The sequence below is a fragment of the Sturnus vulgaris genome, chromosome 1, assembly GCF_052056855.1.
Source record: "Sturnus vulgaris isolate bStuVul1 chromosome 1, bStuVul1.hap1, whole genome shotgun sequence".
Classification (NCBI taxonomy): Eukaryota; Metazoa; Chordata; class Aves; order Passeriformes; family Sturnidae; genus Sturnus; species Sturnus vulgaris.
The window spans coordinates 110,257,393-110,278,394 of record NC_142243.1 but is presented as its reverse complement, the minus strand read 5'-3'; the positions used below and the strand labels follow the sequence as shown (position 1 = coordinate 110,278,394).

General features: G+C 39.1%; 1 protein-coding gene across 1 annotated transcript in view; it reads right to left on the bottom strand.

Moving 5' to 3' along the window:
• LAMA3 (laminin subunit alpha 3) overlaps positions 1 to 21,002 on the bottom strand; it is a 110,287-nt gene that overhangs the window by 68,780 nt on the left and 20,505 nt on the right. Inside the window, exons 6-21 of the mRNA XM_088174029.1 lie at positions 20,402 to 20,499; positions 18,817 to 18,932; positions 16,527 to 16,645; positions 12,695 to 12,785; positions 11,564 to 11,695; positions 10,099 to 10,161; positions 8,993 to 9,034; positions 8,724 to 8,861; positions 7,727 to 7,861; positions 5,142 to 5,276; positions 4,694 to 4,740; positions 3,720 to 3,819; positions 2,525 to 2,577; positions 1,938 to 2,043; positions 918 to 1,017; positions 174 to 330 (exon numbers count right to left, since the gene is read on the bottom strand). Of these exons, the coding sequence (XP_088030155.1) occupies positions 174 to 330; positions 918 to 1,017; positions 1,938 to 2,043; positions 2,525 to 2,577; positions 3,720 to 3,819; positions 4,694 to 4,740; positions 5,142 to 5,276; positions 7,727 to 7,861; positions 8,724 to 8,861; positions 8,993 to 9,034; positions 10,099 to 10,161; positions 11,564 to 11,695; positions 12,695 to 12,785; positions 16,527 to 16,645; positions 18,817 to 18,932; positions 20,402 to 20,499 (1,632 nt within the window). The remainder of the gene's footprint in view (positions 1 to 173; positions 331 to 917; positions 1,018 to 1,937; positions 2,044 to 2,524; positions 2,578 to 3,719; positions 3,820 to 4,693; positions 4,741 to 5,141; positions 5,277 to 7,726; positions 7,862 to 8,723; positions 8,862 to 8,992; positions 9,035 to 10,098; positions 10,162 to 11,563; positions 11,696 to 12,694; positions 12,786 to 16,526; positions 16,646 to 18,816; positions 18,933 to 20,401; positions 20,500 to 21,002) is intronic.

Genomic DNA, 21,002 nt, shown 5'->3' with positions numbered 1-21,002 from the left:
CACTAATTCAAACAGCAACATAGTGCCAAAGGGTTTGGATTAGTCAGATCCTGTCCTTTTTTCTGTCTTTTTTCCATGACCTTCCACACATATAGCAGTACTATAAAGACATATGTGCCATGAACTTCTGTTTTCATTTTCACCTCGAAGTCTTGAGTGAAATACCAGCTTACTTGTATAGAGGACATCTGTGCATATCCTCTCCAACTGAAGCCAGGAAATTCCCGAGGATCATAGCCAAACCGAATTTTCTCTCCTTGGACAGTAGTCCCATCTTCGATCTCAAACTTCATGTGGTGCAGATCAGGAAAAAAATAGTTTTGTTCAGGCCTTTCAAGGAGAAAAAAACCACAACAAATCAGCAAAAAATTACCAGTCATTTATGATCTACATCTAAGGGCAAAAAGCAGTGGAAGGGAGGTGATCTACTGATGACTGAGGAATTCTGACAGCAGCTCACAGATTCAAGACAGCTGGTAAGAGGCATGCAATCAGAATTTTCTTTCCAGAAGCTTTTACAGCTTTCATACTTTTTCCTATACAACTCTTGATAGATATACAGATACATATGCAATATTATTGCAAAACTGGTATTGGTTATTTAAGGCAACAAGTCAGAAAATCTTACAAAAATATAGGAGGGAAACTTCCCAGGAAAATTAATATCAGTAACCAGTGCAATTTACCAAGTTAATTATCAACAAACCCAGACTGTCACATGAAAGTATAACAAGGAGGGAAGGGAAGGGAAGGGAAGGGAAGGGAAGGGAAGGGAAGGGAAGGGAAGGGAAGGGAAGGGAAGGGAAGGGAAGGGAAGGGAAGGGAAGGGAAGGGAAGGGAAGGGAAGGGAAGGGAAGGGAAGGGAAGGGAAGGGAAGGGAAGGGAAGGGAAGGGAAGGGTGCTGGAGCTGGACTCACTCCCAACAGGTCGTGCCCACGATGTGTGCCCGGCACTGGCAGCTGCCCGAGGACTGGGAGCAAGCTGGGCTGAGGGACCCTCCAACATCACAGCCACAGCCTGGCAGGCCAGGAGCAGAACCCAGTCAGAAAAAGAGCGATAAAAGTTATCAGAAAACACACCATGGCTTCACCTAATTAAACACCATTAATTTCCTCCTCCCTCTAGACTCCTTCAAAAGCAACTTAATACACGTGCATAAGCTGCAATTATTTTGAGCTTCCTGTGTTTCTGCCTGTTTTCTTTTTAATTTCTCCTTATAATGTGACAAAAGTCACTTTCAAAAAAACACCTCAAATAATGCATCCTGCCACATCGCTAAATGCCAGGCTGCAGTTTTGCAGAACTGCTATTCAAATGTTTTCCTAGCAAGTCAGAATTTCTGCAGCAATATCACAAAAAATAATTATTTTTAAAAACCCATAAACAACAAAATCTAAAACCTAACTTACAAAAAGTGCAAGATGTTAACTTTTCAAAGTCTGGTACCCCAATATTTAATCTCTCTGACAAAATTGCCACAGATGTGTTCATATAATATACACATTTTCAACTGACACTGGACAACAATACTGAATTACTTTTTACAGGGGACAGGACTTGTGGCACAAACTAAAGGACGCCTCTAGTAATGAGGTATAATATGCTGAATTAAGGAACAAATACGTCAAAGAATTTCAACCTGGATTGAAAGGCTGAGTGTTCCTAAACAAGATTTATATCGTAGTCTAAAAGCACCTTGTTTTCTAAGACATGCACAAAATGAGTGGGAAGCACAGTGGTAACATCTGCCTTGTTCCTTCTCCTGCTGAAAGGCAAAAGAGGAGTCACAAGCAAGGTTACAGCACCAGCACCAGTGCAAAATGCTGTGCACATGAGTAATTCAAACACCCCCATTCTAAAAGTACAGCCTAGGGAATTCTAAAGACTTCTGTGCTAAGTGCAAATGTTCCACTAGAGATATCCTTTACTCATTTTACCTTGGCAGCCAAAATAATTCTTGTTTTCAAGAGCATAATAACCAGCTTCACAGGTGCCACAGGAATCTCCACAAACATTAGATTTGCAGTAGCAATGCCCATTTTCCTGCAAAGCAAATAAATGCCATCAAAAATGTTTCAGTACTTTTCCTGAACTTTAATCTCTCAGTACTCTGAATTTCCTCTAATTCTAAAGAGGAAAAACTTTCTAATCTCAAAAAAAACCCAAAAAAACAAAACAAAACAAAAAAAACCCCAAAAAACCAAAAATTAAAAAACCCCAAACAAACAAAAAAAAACCCACCCCAAAACAAAACAACCCTCCAAAAACATTATCTTTGCATTATTTCTGTCATTTATCGTCTTCAGAAACAGACTAGAAAATACATAAACTCAAGAAGAAAAAAAAATTATAAAACTTTATACATCCCTAGGATGTGTAAAATTGATATCTTGATGTATAAAACTACCTATTTTATGTTCAAAAGCAATAAACAGCACTAAGATTTCTACCTTGGCAAATATTAGAATAATTTATCGCTACAGTAATCAATTTAATTAATATCTTTCTTTTAATTTCACTTTACCTGCTGACATTCTCCAACTCCACTTAGTGTTCCTCTCACATCACACTGGCATGCTGAACAGATAAAAAAAAAGACATCTTCATTTCATCTTTTTGTGATATTTTACAGGGAAAAACCCCACCACCCTGAATCTGCAATTTTGAGTCAATGTGCCACCAGGTGGATTTAATTCTGGAAGGTTGGTTGAGAATAGCAGACAAGGTACTGGTATGAGGTGAGAAGAAAAAGAGGAGGAGAAAGAATGAGGATGTGTGATTTACTGATGTGTTTTAAAGTGGTTTGTGTTTGATAAAAACAGTATTGAGTTTGAGTTTACAATTGTTTTCTTTCTTAGAAACATTCAGACAATTGACACAGAACAGTGTCTTCCAGCCTGACTGGCACCCTCTATTCTGCAGTGCCATTCTGGGACCAAATGAACTCTCTATATGAAATGGAAATGGAGAAAATATTGCAGGGAGGAGCTGTGCTCACCCTGAAGTCCGGAGAAACCCAATATTGACTCTGTGACTGAAAGTAGAGAATTACATGGAAAGTGCAGTACTTAATATTTGAGGAGTTTTTAGTATTTAGAAATCTAAAGTAAAAAATGTAATGATACCATTATCAGGTCTAAAGCTACTTGTCCTAAGTGGCTGTCGTGATGGAATCTGTTCCAAAGGAAACAGCTGGAGAGAACCTTTAAAGATTTTTTTTGTCTTTACCCTTTTTAATCTTCATTAATTATTATTATCTGCCTGAAAAACACACACTCCCTGTTGGAAAACATTGACAATCACAGGTTATTATACAGATATAGACCATAACAGATTTGTCACACCCTGAGGCAGCACGAAGGCTTTGTACTCCAAGCTAGGAAATAATATAAAGTGAAAAAGCACTTTTTTTCTCAAAACAATGAGCCAAATTCTGATTTCAGGGTTACAGGTAAAAATCCCCTCTGGCTCCATAGGGCCATATGAAGTGAACATCATTGTAACTTCACAGCACACCCTGGATCAGCACTAGGCAAACATCCACGAAATTAGGGCCTGGTTTCTGAAAGTAACTGCTGGTCTCATGGGTAGCTTGGTGAAATTATGAGAAACATGCTGTTAACAAGAGTTATGAAAGTCATAAAAAGCACCACAGACAGTGTCAGAGATTAAAGATGACTACATTTCATAAGCCAGAGAGAAATGCCATCAAGCCATACCTGTACATCCCTGGGGGTTTTCTTTGGCCAGGTTCCAGTACAAGGGTTTGCATTTACTGCAGGTAGGACCCTCAACATGCTGGAGACATTGACAATATCCCTAACAACAGAAAGGAGCTAATGTGGGTTCATCTGCTTCATAAAAAATTTACTGCTCTTCACTACTAAGAAAAATCTAACATTGTTATGAGCTCATGCAGTTTACTGACTTTTACAGATACATAGATCTCAGGTTGATTCAGACATCATAGATTTTTCTGTCTCATACTGTCAGCACACGATTTTTCCACCCTGCATATTTTTTATCTATCTAATTTATTCTAGATAGATTCTTTTATAGTCTTACTAGAACTGCTCTAAAGTATGAACTGGTTTGTACAAAGAATAAACCCCATATTTCCTTAAAAATACTAATTCATTGTCAGATTTGATATTTTCTTCATTGGTGGAAGACACACATAGCTCTGTAAAGAAGCCTACATAGGTACCCCTACCATCCATCAGACTTACCCTCTAGGTGGTCTTTGCTACACATTTAACAGTGCCTGTAATTTCTGGCAACATGCAACTACTAATAATCATCATCGTATTAATAACAATAATAGTGGAACGGCAACAAAGATGTAATAATTTTTCAAGAACAGTTTGATGGTGAAAGCCAGACCCAGAAGGTCTTTGAGACATGCACAGGCTCATGTATATGTTAGTGTTAAGAGCATACCAAAAAGACATAAATAGTATGCATATTCTATATATAAAAGATAAAAACCCCCCACTCTGGACAAAGTTTTGCACTGGTATGATCAAAGAACAAAACACAAAGCTCATTTCCACTCCTACTCTTCAAACAAGCTCGTGCAATTCTTTTAGAGTCTAAGAGCAGGCTTCAGGGCTTGAGCAATGAGCTGGATGTGTTCAGCAAAGGCACGTGAATGATTAACATGCACTGTTAGCTGCAGTGGCAGAATACTTACAGAGTGAGAACCAACGCTACCTGCAGGGTCACACAAGCTGCTGATACCTTTATAAAACAAACACATTGAAAGATCTTTTGAAAACAGAGCTGTGGAATGTAGCAGTGCAGACGCACAGTGTAGCAGGTGTGAGCTTGAAAGGGCTTTTTAATATGGTTATCTTGGAGAGGCTCAAATACTTTAAACTCCAAGACAGCAAAAGCCTTTAATAATAATTTTTAAAATGTGCATTTAGCCTGATTTATAGTATTTGGGTTTGTATGCAAAGCAGTCACTTGGAAAAATAGAACACTAACCTATGGAACTGAGAGATACTCTTAAAGTTCCTGTGCCATCAAAATGGAAATCTTTTAAATGGAAAATATTATATTTGAGAAGATTTATTTTCTTCCGTGTTGCAGAAACAGGAAGGAAAACCCCGGTAAAAGTAGGGAAGGCTTTTACTCACGCAAGCAGCTGGGATAGCTGTAATATCCCGGAGCACAGCGGTCACATCTCAGCCCAGCATAGTTACTACGGCACAGACACTGCCCTCCAGGACCACAGGTATTCCCCAATGAGCCAACACCATCACAACTGCATTCTGCACAGGGGAAAAGAAACAAAAAACATACATATCTAAACCTAGAATCTGCCCCAAAAAATTGCCTTTGAATGTAAATCAATCATTGACGTTCAGAAAACCAAACAACAAAGCATAATTTTACCACCAAAAATAAACATCCCAAAACAGAGGTTATTCTGCAATTCTCCTCAACCACAGGTAAACTTGATTCTTGCAGTTCTGTAACACACAGCTAAGAGATTCAATTTGATGCTTTGCAAAACACATGTAAGGGACATAAATCCATCTTACATTTGGAAAGAATCTCATATGAGAGAAATACTTTAAAAAGCCTTTTAAAAATGTACTCAAAGCACGTTGTCAACTATAACAGTGAACTTCTCATGGAGTTACCACTATTTTGGGCTAACAGCTAAAGCCAAGACCTGCTATTTTCTTGAGATGATGCTGGAATGTTCCACAGGGTCACACTTCTCAGGTACAGAAATGGGCAGCTGTCCCAGGTACCAGATGAAGTGCTGTAGTTAACCACTTGGATGTTATGACTGGCAGAAATGGCTGACTGACAGAAATACAAAACAAACACTGTCTTCTTGTTACACGCTCATGTTTCTGGTTCCCTCTTTTGGTTCCTCTTTCTGCTGCAGTCAAAGACATTTGACTTTGCTGTGTTTACTTTAAAGATGCTTGGAAAGACACAGGGCTTGCTAGGAAGTTAGTGTAAGAGAAATACAAACACTGAAGCTTCCAAGAACAACACCTACACTAGAGGCCCCCGTCATTTGACCATTATATTGCATTCTCTCCAAATTTTAGTATTAGTGTTTTGTTTAAAGGCTTTGTTTAGATATCACTTTATTTTAATAAAGCTTCTATTGAGTTCAACAAGTCAAGACCAGAGAGATTAGTTCTAGTCACAGAAGCCCAAAAAAGATAGAGCTGTCTCTCTTTTGAAGATGACAATTCCTTACAGGAGTAGCAGGCTGGGCTGCTCACTTTCCCCCACAGCTCTGCAGCATGCTGTGTTAATTTATGTTTAAACCCATGGCAGCTCATTTTAACCGAACAAACTGTGAACTGCAGCAGTTCTGAGTAATCCCACTGACTGTGTTTTCAACTATTTTTATCCATCTTTTACAATTTGTTTTTGCATGCTCTTTTAAGCTTTTCTGTCTCTTTTCAGCTTTTGGTGTTCAAAGATCAAACATATTCAATACGGGTTTGATTTGCTTTAAGATTGCTACTTGATTTTGCTCTAGGGAAAAAAGAAGTTTATTTTAAAACCACTGAACAGTGTGTACCAATGCAGAATCCTAATTTTATGTTTTTCATTAAAAATGTTCATCTACTCCAGACCATAAAACCCACAATCATGTGGTGTATGTTTATTCCACTCATTGTGTTTGGTAACACAACACAGTCTATCTTTGCAAGGTGCCACAGTTTAACCCCAGCTGGCAAATAGGTACACACAGCCACTCACACTTCATCCATGGGATGGGGAGAAGAACTTGGAAAAAAGGTAAAACACAGCACTGCACACAGTACTAGGAATAAAATTAACTCTACCCCAGCTGAAACCAGGGCATGAAGTCATAAAGAATTCTGCTGTCCCTTTATAGGAGACAAACAACTGTCCAATAAGCCCAAAGGAAGAAGCCTGACATAGCCAACAGCCAGAAACAACTAGAGACAAGAAAGCAAATCATAATATTATACATAAATCTTGTTAATTGGTACAGGAAAGCACACACACCAGAACTCTGCAATATTGTATATTCTTTATCAATGGAAAAATCACTAAGGATTAAGGGCCCCCTCTCTCATTCACTTTAAAGGCAGACAAAACCTAGGGCCAAGTAGAACCTGATCGGAGTCCTCAGACACACACAAGACCACTATGACACTCAAAAGTTATACTCCATTATACTCCTTGTCTTGTAAAAAAGCAGGCCAGTCCTCGGTGGGAAACTCCATAGAGATCTTTCATGTTTCATGTCTACATGGACACAGGTTGGGTTAGTTCCTGTCAGATTATCTCAAAACAAGTGAGAAACCAACATGAAGGGCAAAATCAGAGCTTGAGATTTTCAGACTTACAGAACACACTTTTTACAAGGTACCAAAGACTCTCTGCAAAAGCAGACCAGTGCCACAGTTCTGCTATGCTGGATCCTCAGCAGCCAAGCATGCCCTGTTGCTGGGGGCCTCCATGTGAGAACAGCTCTCAAATGCTGTGGTTAATAGTAAGACAGCTGTGCTGACTGAGGGCACATCAAACAGTCTGATGAGGGAAAAATAAGGCCTGAAATTGGAGAACTGAGACACATGAGGATTTCACCACAGAGCACAAGAGGGAATTGCCCATTTGCTGCTGTGAGCATTGCTTTGGCTGCTCTCCTGGAAAGCACTGCTGTCTGCCTTTTCAGGGGCCTGTTTGATGCTGTACACTCAATCAGCAGCCTTACCTTGACAGGCAGGGAAGGAGTGGTGGCCAGGCTGGCAGCTGTCACACTGAAGTCCAGTGACCCCTGAGCGACAAAGACACCTCCCAAGAAAATCGCAGACTTCAGGCTGGGTACCCAGCAAGTTACATTCACACACTGCCAAAGAGAAAAGGTATTTCAGAGGCAGCTTCTGTACAGGCTCTCTTCTTTTATCTTTCTTGAAATAAAAATACATTCGAAAAAAAGAGCAGTAAAAGCAATTCCCTGCTCCCTGATGCTCAACAGGATGGTAGTTTTCCCATCAGACTTATATGGATTTATAACAGATTTTATGGTCTGCTCACATCCGTAGCAATTCAGGAACAAGGAAAACATTAATGAAAGAGCAATGAAACTGGATCAAAGTCCCATTATCAGTGTCAAAGCACTACACTTGGCCTGGCCCCACTGAGAGTCTGATTTTTCAATCCCAAGTGGTTTGCCAACCATTGAAAGTAGTTTCATAACTTCTGGGACTGAAGCAAAACAATTTATGGTTTAGGTTTACAATCTCAGGTGGAAGTGGTCAATAAATTGTCTAAAAAAATAGCACAGAGACAGCTGTTAAAGTTCCAAACTAGTCAGTTTTATAGTATTCATTAGCTAGGGTAGCTTGGTGCATCAAAGTGAGGTTGCAAACTCATATTAAACGCAATTTAAAAAAAAAAACAAACCCAAGAATAAGTAACGGAAATATTTCCAAAGTTATTCTAAGTTTAATCCATGTTACTAAATCCAAACACAAATTAGAGTCTGGCAGCTGCATTGAACAGCAGACAGCAACCAATGAAACATGGACATTTTTAGATATTTTTAGATAAAAATCTCCCCTCATCACATTATTCTTCTTTGATTTGTGTGAGTTTTGGGAGAGCCTGTTGTGAACACATCTCCATGGCAAAATAACTTCATCCTTCAGTAGAAAACTTGAGGTTTTGGTGTTTTAGATATTCTTGCTGAAAGGGAATGTTTGGCTTACTGTGGCAGAAGGGGTACTGAAAATAGCCGGCTGCACAGGTATCGCAGGAAAAACCTCCAAATCCAGTTCGACATCTGCACTGCCCGGTACTTCTGTCACAGTCACTGCCCAGCACTCCTGCACCATGGCACTGGCACGCTGGAGAGCACATTTGTAAAGAAAACATTTGCAGTATTATGATCATAAAGTTCTTATTTCCCTTGGAAGCCAAAAGTTGGCATTTATCCTGGAGCATGGGCTCCAAGTGTCAAAGAAACTACATCAATTACACAGACACTGGGGGCCAAAATACCCTGGTTTGCAGCCTACTTCTATATAAAGCAGGAAAGGAAAAGGAAAAAAACAAAGTTAGTGCATATAAGCCCAGAATTCCTTGGTTTTTTTCAGAGAAAAATAGATCAGTACTTAGTAAATATTAATCTTGAACAAAGAGCCCTACATGCAAAATCTCATTCAAAAAAACCCACAATATGTAATTGTGCTTAGTCTGACAGCCCAAATTCACAACTTCTACTGAAACTTCCACTTAGAGGCAGCTGCCTTTCTTATGCCTTCATATTCATATGCTACTAGTTGAAAGTGTAAAGAGCTCAAGATCTGTTTTCTCCTGTTATATTTATTCACTTTCCTTTGGAGTTTTTTCTTCTTCCTTTTAAAAATTTTTGAGAGAAGGGTATATGCAACAGAGCATACCCAGAGGCCTACCAGGGCCATTATTTTGGATGCTGTATGAAGGTGAAGTCCATTATAAGTATGCAAGTGATTAAGTGCTAGTTGTGATGATGCCTCCATTGTGCAGTATGATAATATAGGCTAAAAAACATAAGCCCACCAAGGGAATCATTGTATGGACTTCAGGCAGTTTTGCAGTGGGCTAAACAAGAAATATGAAGCTTTCTAAGAAAAATCAAAGTCCTTCACTGCCAAGGGCAATGTACAATTTGCCAGGTGAGAGAGGACAGTCCAGAGGCAGATGCCAGTTAGCCTCAAGAAAGAGATTTAAAGCAGTGGTTGTCGTGTCAGAAAGTTGTACATGTCAGAAAGTCTTGATGGATCTGTTCTTAAGTGCACCAAACAAGATGGTCAGCCCCTCCTGCAGATGTCTGCCGGAGGCTGGCCAAAGTTATTTTGATCCATAACTCTTTCTGGAGCTAGCCCAGTAAACTGTTTGGTATAAACATGACAATATGATAAACTTCTGGCAAGAACAAAGGTAGTCTTGAAAGATAAATACCAACAGAGGCAAAATTACTACCTAAAAATCAACTTAATGATTCCATGATTGATTCTACAAAAGAGCAGGCACCACTGAAACAGTGAAAAATAGTAACATAGGAAAAAACAGTGAAATGGAGAAAAACCACCAAGAACTTGCCTATTATGTCACCAGCCACAGCATCTCCTGGAACTGAAGAAGTAGAAGGATATACAGGAGCATCTTTAAAACAAAAGAAACAACGAGGAGCATTTGAAATAAACACATTAATTTCATTAAAAATCATGACAAACAATGAAGTCATCTACCGTCAATACAGAGAGCATTGTATTCATATGACTCTAGTAACAAACTTCAGCTTAGTTTCCTTAGGAAAGAGGTAAGAAACATTGCACTTGTGATTCCCAATTCAGATACCAAGTTCCCTTCTCAAAACAGCAGTATGAAAGGCCAGACACCATTTGGAAATGCCACTAAAGGCAGGCTGCTTTCCTGCTCATTATCCTTTTGTTTGGAAATCTTTCTTAGACTTAGTGTTGTGAGAATTATCTAAGGATCTCCATATTTATTTCACATTTTCTGCTTCCATCTCTTCTTCATATGGCATTACTTCATGCTACATGAACTGCTATAATTTATGACATGTACATCTTAGGAGCTTTTATTTGAGAGTCCTCCAGATTGCTGGATTGTCTTTCCCATTCTTAAATATCCTTGCATCGAGAAGTCAATGAGCTACAAACATCAGTGGGACGTAGATCAATGTATATCTGAGCTGAATTAATTTAAAAATGTCAGATTTCAACCAAGAAGATGTATGAGACGTGATAATCTAGAATGCAGTGTAGAGACAGTATTATATCACAGCCATTGAATTCAAACAGCATTCAATTTTCACAGGATTTTTTTTCCTTTTCGTATTGTTTTGTATAGTTTACCTTCTTCTTGTGTTTCTATTGTGGTACCTCTCTTCTAGTCAGACCTCAGATCTTGTCCCAGATCAACACTTGTTTTTTATCAGCTGTCAGAAACACACATCGTTTTCCTGATGGCACAAAACATCCCACTGATGCATTTCTGCAATCTTTTCTTGGAGTTGGAAGCTTTTATGCAGGAATCCTGATGCTACATTTTCTGCCCAGTTATTTTGTATGTCATTTTTAATGGGAAAAGCATTGTTTATCAGAGATACAAGTTCCAAATCCTAGGAGGTCTCAAGGAGAACAAAAACCCATTTTCTCCCCTCTCTGTTATTACTGTCATGTTCTACTTCTCTGTGCCGGTGGTCTTTATCCCTGAAAATCCTGACATGTGTTTAAACAATTTGCTCAGAGCCTTAGGACTGGAGTTCACAACTCACTGAGGATAGGCTGCAAACTTGGTGTCTCAAACGATTTCAGAATTGTGAGAATGCAGCACAATCACTGTTTTTTAAGTCATTATCATTTTGTTAAATAAACCCAGCTCTCTTCAGTATTGTAACAACTGATTTATCAGAACACATAAACACGTGAAGCTGAAATACCAGATTTTTTTTTAACCAAGTCAAGAGCAATGGAAGCCATTAATTCTTTAATGCACATTTAAAATACAGAAAAAGAGGCAATTTTACTTATATACTTACAGACACAAAATGGATAACCATAGAATCCATCAGCACAGCTCTCACAGTGGTCACCCTGGAAATTCTGCTTACAGAAGCAGCGGCCAGACCCTTCCTCGCAGCCATCTGCGTGCTCCAAGTTACAACTGCAGGCTAAGTAAAAGTACCAGCAATTAGGCACTCTTTGGAAAATAATCAATTTGCCTTTCAGAGCAGTGCACAATGGCATTGTAACAACAAACCTGCAGATGTGAATGACTCATTATTTAAAGAGTTAACAACCCCAAGTATTTACATATCATCCTTAAAATATATCCCTTAAAAGCAAAGCCCATGTTATTTGTTTAGAGCATTTAGAAGTTTTTAATTCCAAACGCTGCACATTGCTCCTCCACAGGACTGCAGCAATTTTTCTGGGGGAACCACTCATCTCTCTTCATGGTCTAGGCTAAGCACCACACTACTCACTTTCATTTACACACTAGATGCAACACGATGACCACAGCACTGCTGACTTCCCACTCCTTTCAAACCCCAAACACAACATAACTGTAGTTTCCTCCCACCTGTCACATGGCTCCTTCAACCTGTTTGCAATGCCACACTTTCCTCTTACCTATATTCAGTTCTTTTCCAAACGTTCTATGAGTAATTACCCTATTGCATCCCTTATGAGTCGATGGGCTCAGCACTGTGTAAGATCAGAGCAGTGATCCTTGGGACCTCTTGAGCTACATAACAAAATTTTCAAGTGACCAAGGATCAAAGGATGGCTCACATGTACATCAGAGAGCTAAGAGAAACAGGATCCTGAGAACAAGAGATGTGAATGGCTTCCTAGGGGTCCTGAGATCCTCCCCACTGTGGAGTGTGTAGCAGCATCCCAGGTTTCCATGATCCTATCTCCTCCGTACCCTTTTATGGCCTATTATCTCTCTTTCTGCTGTTCTGAATATGCTCATATGACACGTAAATTGAGAAGAATGTAATTTAAAAGGTTTAAAGCAACACGGAAATTAATTTGTAGCTCTTCTCCAACATCTTTTGCCCACCCTTTCATTTCTTCTTCCCCAGAAGATGCATCTTATGCCTTGATTACAGCCCAGACCCCTCAAGCCACCAGAAGAAGACAGTCCATAGAGAAGGACTCACGTATACAACCATCGGGAGCGCTCACTGGAACACCATAAGGACGATAGTAACCTTTTGCACACTTCTCACAGTTAATCCCAGCCGTGTTATGCTGTGCAAAGTAAGACAAAAGGATAATATAAGATAAAGAGAGGAACTTGGAAGAATTAACAAGCAATAACATCTTTTACACTGTTTCTATATACAGCTAAGAAGTGGAAAAGATGGAATATGACTGCAATAAATAATCAATCATCATGTGTTGTTCTTTAACCACCTGTTCTCTACAGGGTTCTGAATTACAGTTTTCTCAAATAAAGCAGCTGAATTTTTTCTCTAAAATGCTATAAACTTCTCCCATTAAAAAAAAATCTTTGGAAAAATATCTCTTTATATCATAAAATATCTCTTTTTAGGCTACTTTCTTACCACCATGCATATATTGTTCAAGAAACTGCATCATTAATTTTTTCATATATTATGTATTAATTTTCTGAATACCTTGTGTTTAAGATCAGCATTACTAGAAGAAACCAAAAACTGAACAGTCCAGACAGCACAAAATAGATTTTCCACTAGAAGAGCATATACGTCTCCATAAACATGTGGTTTAGGCACATCAGGAAAAAAAATCCTAAGTAATTTGAACGACAGCAGTGATGGCAAGTACAAGTTGAATAAATCATGGTCATGAGGCACCCTGCTGAGCTCACAGACACGAGAGCCAGGGAGCCAGAGCAGGAAGCTCTGCCCTGGAGCAACCAAAACATTTTCCCCAGCTCCCACTCCCTGTTTAGTTCCTCCTTAGGGAGTGTTGCAATTCAGGGCTGAGCAGGGACACAGCATTTCCTGTATGGGCTGCTGAGCAGTTTATGAGCAGGGCACTCAGGACTCTGCATCTTCTTCATCACTGCTCACTCCAGTGGCACATCAGCGGCCCCAGCCCAGAGAGAGCTTTGAGAAGATGCCAGAAGGACAATGCAGAAGTTACGCAATCCAGAAGTTATTTTGAATGTATGAAAGACAAGCAAACAAGACAAATAGCAGAATTACAGTTCTGGGTTTTTGAAAAGCAGGTTTGTCCTTGCTCAGAGAACTGCTTAACAAGATCCTGTGTCAAAGTGTCCTGGGTGGGGGAAAGAGGACCAAGAGAGACAGCTGATTCTCATGGACAGCCTCCTTTGAACCAGAACGGTTTTTTCCAACATGCAAGCATGGCAGAAGGCCAGCACAGACAAACACAGAGTTCCTGATTGATCTCAAACTCAGAAAGAAACTGAATGGAAGGTGGAAGCAGGGACAGGCTACTTGGTGGCAATACAAAGACATTGCCCAAATACGCAATAGTGGAGCTAGGAAAGCCAAAGCTCAGCAGAGTTAAAACTAGCAAGGAAGGTGAAGTGCAAAAAGAAAGATTCCAGGAGTAGAGGAGCAGCAAAAGAAAGTGGGGGTAGGGGCCCATTGCCCAGTGGGGAAGGAGATCCAGTGAACACACAAACATTCAGAACACACAAAGGACAGGAAGGTGATGGGATATACCCAGCATAGTTTACCCAGGGCAAAACATTCCCAAATCAACCTCATGGACCTCTGTAATTCAATGATAGGTGCTGTGGGCAGACCCACGCAGATGGTGAGGGACTGAAGCACATGACATCCAAGAAGAGGCTGAGATGGTTGGGTTTCTTCAGCACTGAGAATGCTGAATTTACTGCTACCTACAACTACTGGATTGGAGAATACAGAGGGGATGGAGCCAGACTCCTATCAGAGGTACACAGCAGAAGGATGAGATGCAAGAGGCACAGATTGGAACATGGAAAATTTCAATTAGCTATTAGGGACAAAAATTGTCATGCAGGCAGTCAAACTGAAACAGGTTGCCATGAGTGGTTGTGGCATTCCAATCTTTGGAGGTGTTCAAAGCTTGGAGGAATGAGTTCCTGAGCAACCTGATCTATTTAGACCTACTCTGAGTAGGATTGCACGATTTCCAGAGCTCCTTTGTCATCATACTCTAAAGAAACTGATTCTATCTTTGTATGCAACACTTCAGTTCTATCACTTCTTCATTCAGGCATCCATTCCTAAAACTAAAATTCATGCACTTTGTCAATGAAAACAAAACAAAACAAAACAAAACAACCAAACAAACAAACAAAAAAGAAAGCTATACTTGGATTTATAATAAACTCACTTAATCTAACTCGACTTCCACAAAATTAATTACAAACAATTTCTATCAGTCATATAACTAGGATTTTTAGATTTAGACTGATGTTGCTATTTTCTATCTTTGAAGAACTATTAAAAGAAATGCTCTTTCATTAACAAAGAGCTGACAGAAAGGACCGACATGGTAAATCTTACTAGACTGCATGAACAAAGTTCTGCACAGAAATGTCAATTGGAAGACAAAGAACACTTCTTCTACTCATGTTAGTAAAAATAACACTACTCTCTTCTGACCGCCTTTTGGACAATATCTGATTATCTTGTGGCAAGGATATGGAAAACATACTCTATACTGGATATTTGCCTTTTTTATTGCTTAAATACAGCTATATTTTTAAAATGCACAACATGGTCATACAAAAATCATGATGCATAGTTTTCACAGGAACATAGAATTGATGATAATTTTCCTCTAATGCAAAATTCTGGTCAGCTGCTTGTCATACATCAGATGACTTGATAACAAAAGGAAGACAGACTTCCAAGCAACTCTGGATTTCTCTAGCCACGAGATCACTTAACCAAGGAATGACTCAGGTTGTAAGGGACCTCAGGAGGTCAAGTAGTTCAGTCCTGCTACAAGCAGAGATAAGGCCAAGATTAGATCTTTATCGGAGTCTTATTTGATTGTTCCTCATAGTCATTGCCAGAAAAGAACAAAATCAGAATGAAATAAATTCTTGTTCTTTCCAAGAATGTGCTATCCATTTATGACAGACACAGTGTAAAGTCTCTGATTTCAAATTAACAACTTCTGATTCAATCCAAAGGAGCCTCTAAGATAGTTCTGGAGCTCATCCCCTCAGTTTTCAGGGGGAACTGTGGGAATGACTGGTTGGTGTGGAGGGGGAAGGTGCTAATGGCCATTTTCCTCCACCTAAGGCATCTTTCCTCTACACAAAAGACAGAACCAACTGTTCTCATATAAGCACAGAACAAGCCCAAAAGCCAACTACCACAAGCTGCAATTGGGGAAATTCCTACTGAACAGGAGCGTGATTAAGTGCTGTTAAAGATTACCCAGAGTGTGTGTAAAGTGCATCCTCAGAAATGTGCAGAATTCAACTGGGTGTTTCCAGGTGCAACCCAATAGAATTTTGCATCTAGCCTTGGTTTGAGTGGAGCACTAGTTCAAGAGGATTCCAGAGGGCTCTTCTATGAATCTGTGCTTTCCCAATACCTATAACTTTCCATTTTGGTATAGTCTAGATCCTCCTTTATTTGTGCTGATGAGATAGAGCTCTCTGTGTTTTGCCGCAGTAAGGAACCAGCTGGCCTGAGCTGGCATTTTATTTGATTAATTTTACTTCCTTCTGTTAAGCAGGGAAATTGCAGAGTTTATAACAACAGGAAAGGGAATTTTTATAGCTGATTAAATTGTTTGTTTTGATTGAGTGGTTTTATTTTGATCACACAGGATTGAGCATAAATACAATTTTTATGTGTCTTTCACACATTACCAAGCAATGTTGAACATGGTAAATTATTTTCACGCACCTTTTTCCACACTTTGAGTACAAGTAGGAACACCATCAGAGAAATGGGCCTATCAGGATTGGTCAGACCCAAAACTACCGGTGTGAACATTTTTTAAAACTGATGAAAATGACCTTTTTACCTGGCAGTTAAAGCAGACTCCTCCACCTTCATAATGCCCATGGATGTTTAAGCTTTCTCGACGCTGATCAACATCAGCATCATAGTAGCAGTCAGTGGCATGTCCATGGCAATTGCAGGCTGAAAAAGTAATAATCCAAGTCATCCTTCTTTATAATGCTGGAATTCAGCAATTTCCAGCGCCTACTTCCAGCAGAGGTGTAAAAGGAAATCAGAATTTTTTGAGTGTATACGTTCAGGCATGCTGGAGTATACTCAAATGCACATATTTAACTATAAACAACTGAATTTTCATACAAGAATCATAGTACAGTAAGGTAGACATGAAGAAAATGTGCACTTAGTCCTACCAGAGAAGGCAACAATTAGACCATCTCAAAACTATATAGTTATGCATAAACGTAGAACTAGGAAGCTCCAGAAAAACGGCCACAGCAGTTTTTTTCAAATTATCAAGAATATGTACAAATGTTTACTTTTTCATGTCTCAAAAATACATCTGGACTTATGCTATGTGCACTAAACCTTTATTTAAAATTAACAATTACAGATAAGATATACACATTTAAATGTGTATATTTAAATGTATATAAAAAGACCTACACCAAAGAAGTCTCATATTCAGCTGTAGATATAGATGTATCAGCAAACTTGCTATAATAAGTCAGAAAAGGAAAAAACACGCACACACACACACATATATATATATATATCTGTATAATTACCTCCCTTGCCTCTAGGGCCAAACCATCTGTGAGCTACAGCTCAGCTATGTCTTCTAACAGCAGTGGGAAATTATTTGCTCTGATTGCAGTAACAGCACTTTTACTCATAGGGGAATAGAAACCCCTTCTACCTCATCAAGCTCTTTTTCACTACTTGGGGCAGTTTGCTGATTCATACATACTGGGAAGCCCACAGCAACATGCTGGGCTGATACCTACAAGCTTCCACCAACCTCTTTCAATAAGTTTCTCTCAAGGAACCTCAGGCTTCTGGAAAGCTGAATAAAGTTGTTTTAATTCCTTCACTACTGGCTGCCAGCTAAAGAGGCCTGCACCTGGCAAATGCTCTCAACAAATCACCTCAAACCGCTAGGAGCAATCCATACTAAAAAGGATATTTTTTCAGAGGTAGTTAGAAACGAAGTGGTTTTGGCTCACAACCTTGTAGACAATCTTCACTCATTCTTTGAAAAACATGACATTATTTATGCTCTTTGTCTGTCTCTCTTCTGGCAAAAAATGCTTTCCTTTTAAAGAGGGGGCCTTAAATGAGGTTTCAAATATTATTCAAAAACTGTGTCCCAACATGCCTACATCCTATCAAACATTTTAATCACTCACAATCTCCTTTCCTCCTCCCAAGTCTTAGTACTGCAGTTTTAATTAAACAAGTCATCTCTTTATTCCACAGAGTAATTATATAGGCACATCTCTTTGGCTTTCAAATAAGGTTCTCCTGTTAAGAGTTTGTACCCACTGGCTATGCTACTCTCAGGAAAGGCAGATGAGAAAAATAGATTGGGCCAGACACAAAGGCAATGGCTGTGCACAGAGATTGCAGTGCTGTGTACCACTCCACCTGGTTTCTACCCAGGGGAGTGGAAAACAGCCAGGTGTGACAGTACAAACCCACCACCAAAGGAGGGTCCATGCTGTGGCTTTCTTTAAGAAAGAAACACAGGGAAAGTGTGAGGAAAGGGAAATGAAAGAGCTTCTCCAGTCTGTGGGGCTAACGTCCTCCAAACGCGCAAATACAAGGACGGGAAGAGTGGAATACAAGTGTGGAATCACCAGGATTGCCCACCACTGGCACACGGTCAGTGAGGGGCAGCCCTCAGCCTGAGAAGGGAGGGCAGCTCAAGCACCTGTGAGCAGTGGCAGCCTCGGGCAACCTCTCTGCAATCTGAGCACCAAGAGGCCAGCTGATGGAAAGGAACATTTTGGAGTTGTACAAGATGCCTACGGTCTATGCTCTGCTTGGAGATCCACAGTCTGTAGCAGACAGCTATGACTGGGGAGAGATGACTCAATGGTCTACAAAAAGTTTTCCACTTTTCTCATGTCATGTTCTCACACAAATTATTACTTTCACTGTTTAATAAGAAAGAATATAAATAATATTCACTGCATTTTTGATTCTTTATTTCTGTATGGAAAAAATTTTCTCCATACAAAAAAAATAAGTGTTAAAACATGCTGGTTATGTTCCATGAACAGGTATGCGACAGCTAATTCCCACCATCTTGTCAGTATCTCTTTTAACTCACCATCTCTTTGGCTACTCACGTTCACATATGTTGGTGCTCCCAGCTGTTGCAGGTTGCCACTGTTTCTGATTATATCCAGGGCAGCACTGATCACAGGTTTCCCCACAAGTGTTATGCTGACATTCACACTGAAACCTACAGAAATGAAAGCCTCTTAATGAAGCTGGGCTTAAAATTTATTTCTTAAGTTTTTAAATAAAAAATAATTGTTTTTTTCTTCATTTTACTGCAGTCCAAGACACATATATAGTATGAAAAGGACAGAACATAAACCTCACATGTAGAGAAGTCAATCAGTAATGCTAGAACATTTTGGAACTTTCCTAAATTCTTCAAGATTGATTACTTTAATCATGTGATTATGAGTTTATTAGAACACATTACTTACAGAAAATGTTTATAACTGGATTCAATAAACTGGATTATGAAACCATTGAAGATTATTAAATCAAGCTGATACACAATCATTTAGAATTGTTTTAACTTTGTTCCAAGGCTCAAGTTTGTTGGTCTACAGTAATCAAAATATTAATCACCTTTAAATGCCTGCCTTCATAATTTTTCCATTATGCTTTGTTTACAATAATACTATCAGTGTTCTTAATAAACCAAGATCATAACTTGATCCTGTTATTTTTAAGATAATGCACACTATTCGCCAACAAAATGTAAGAAGGTTTTTGATTTATTTAGCTGAACAGTCTACTTAACAGGCAGGCTCTAATTATGAGCTAGGTCTTACCATCCTACATAGTAACTGAATCCCAGGAGCAACAAAGACCTTGGGACTCGGGATGCCTCTTACAACATTCTTCTCTTATGTAAGTAGTCTAATAACACAGGGGCAATAAAACTTTCCAGTATAATTATCCTATTTGCATAGATTTCTCACCTTCTTTACTTATTTTTCTCTAGCACAAACACGTGGAATGGAGGCACCCATCTCCCCCACTTACTCTTCATTAAAACACAACTGAAAATATTGCATCATCCTGCTAAAAGTTTGTTTTAATGCTGTCATGGATAAGAGCAACAACTGGTTTAAAGCAGGTTTTTAAATATGTTTGAGACAGGCTGATTATTCACAGTTATTTCCCTGTAGCAGGCCAGCCAAGAAGCCTGATCTAACTCCCTGTGAAATCAATGTAGAGGTCACAAGCTAGACAGGGAAAGGAAATAGTCCATTCAGTTTGTTTTTATGTTTTTACAGTAATGATTTAAAACCACTGGATCTTGCATGAGCTCAGTTATAGTGTGCAATATTTCCATGAAGTTGACTGATTTTCTTCCTGAGTTGGACTTGTAATTCCTGATGTAAGAAGGTGATATTAAGTCATGTTTTCCACAAAGAACTATGGGTTTCTAAGAAATTACTCAATCTGCCAAACTTGTACTTCAATTAAAATAAAAAGCTAACTAAAGATTTTCTATTATTATATTTCACATACAGTCACTCTTGACATGTTTTCTTGCCAACCATTAGCAGGTTGTATTTTTTTTAAGTATAAAGAAAAAAAAATCTCTGCACAACTACATAATTCTGTAATAAGTAAAGGTCATTTGAAAGCACTCCTGTATTGTTTTTCTCATATAAATTTACTTACTGGTGTTGGTTTTCAGCACTCTTTGGATTACATTCATCAGCATGGCCATGGCAAACACATCGACCCCCAATACTGATGTCCTTTATGCTGTAGTAATACTGTGGAACAAGCACAAGAAGCATGTATAGGTCTTCCCTCACTTGCATTGTGTCAGAAATATCAACATCAGGTCTGCTAGACTTGGAAGGTGTCTACAATAAAAAATTTGCACTCTCCTTTTGGAATTTAATAAAACACTTGAGATTTCATTCATCTCTCCTACACCCCATGGCCAGGATAACACCAGAAGCTCCTCACACTACAGCTGTGATGCATGCCAAGTAAATTGCATACTGCATTTACATCTGCCTGTGAACAATGTTTTAAAATTTCCTTAAGGCAGTAAGGGTACTTGATGGGAGTGCTGTCAAATAACTGGAATAGCTTTATGTTTTTCAGTGCAGAAACCCTCACACACATTTGCGTGGTGCCTCACCCCAGGGTTTCCTCCAATTGTTACCGAATCTTCATTTTAAATGAAAAGGTTAAAAATAGCAATACAATATGAAGTCTGAAATCTCTGTAAGTATATGAATTTCTGTGTGGTGTTCCCTGTATTTCC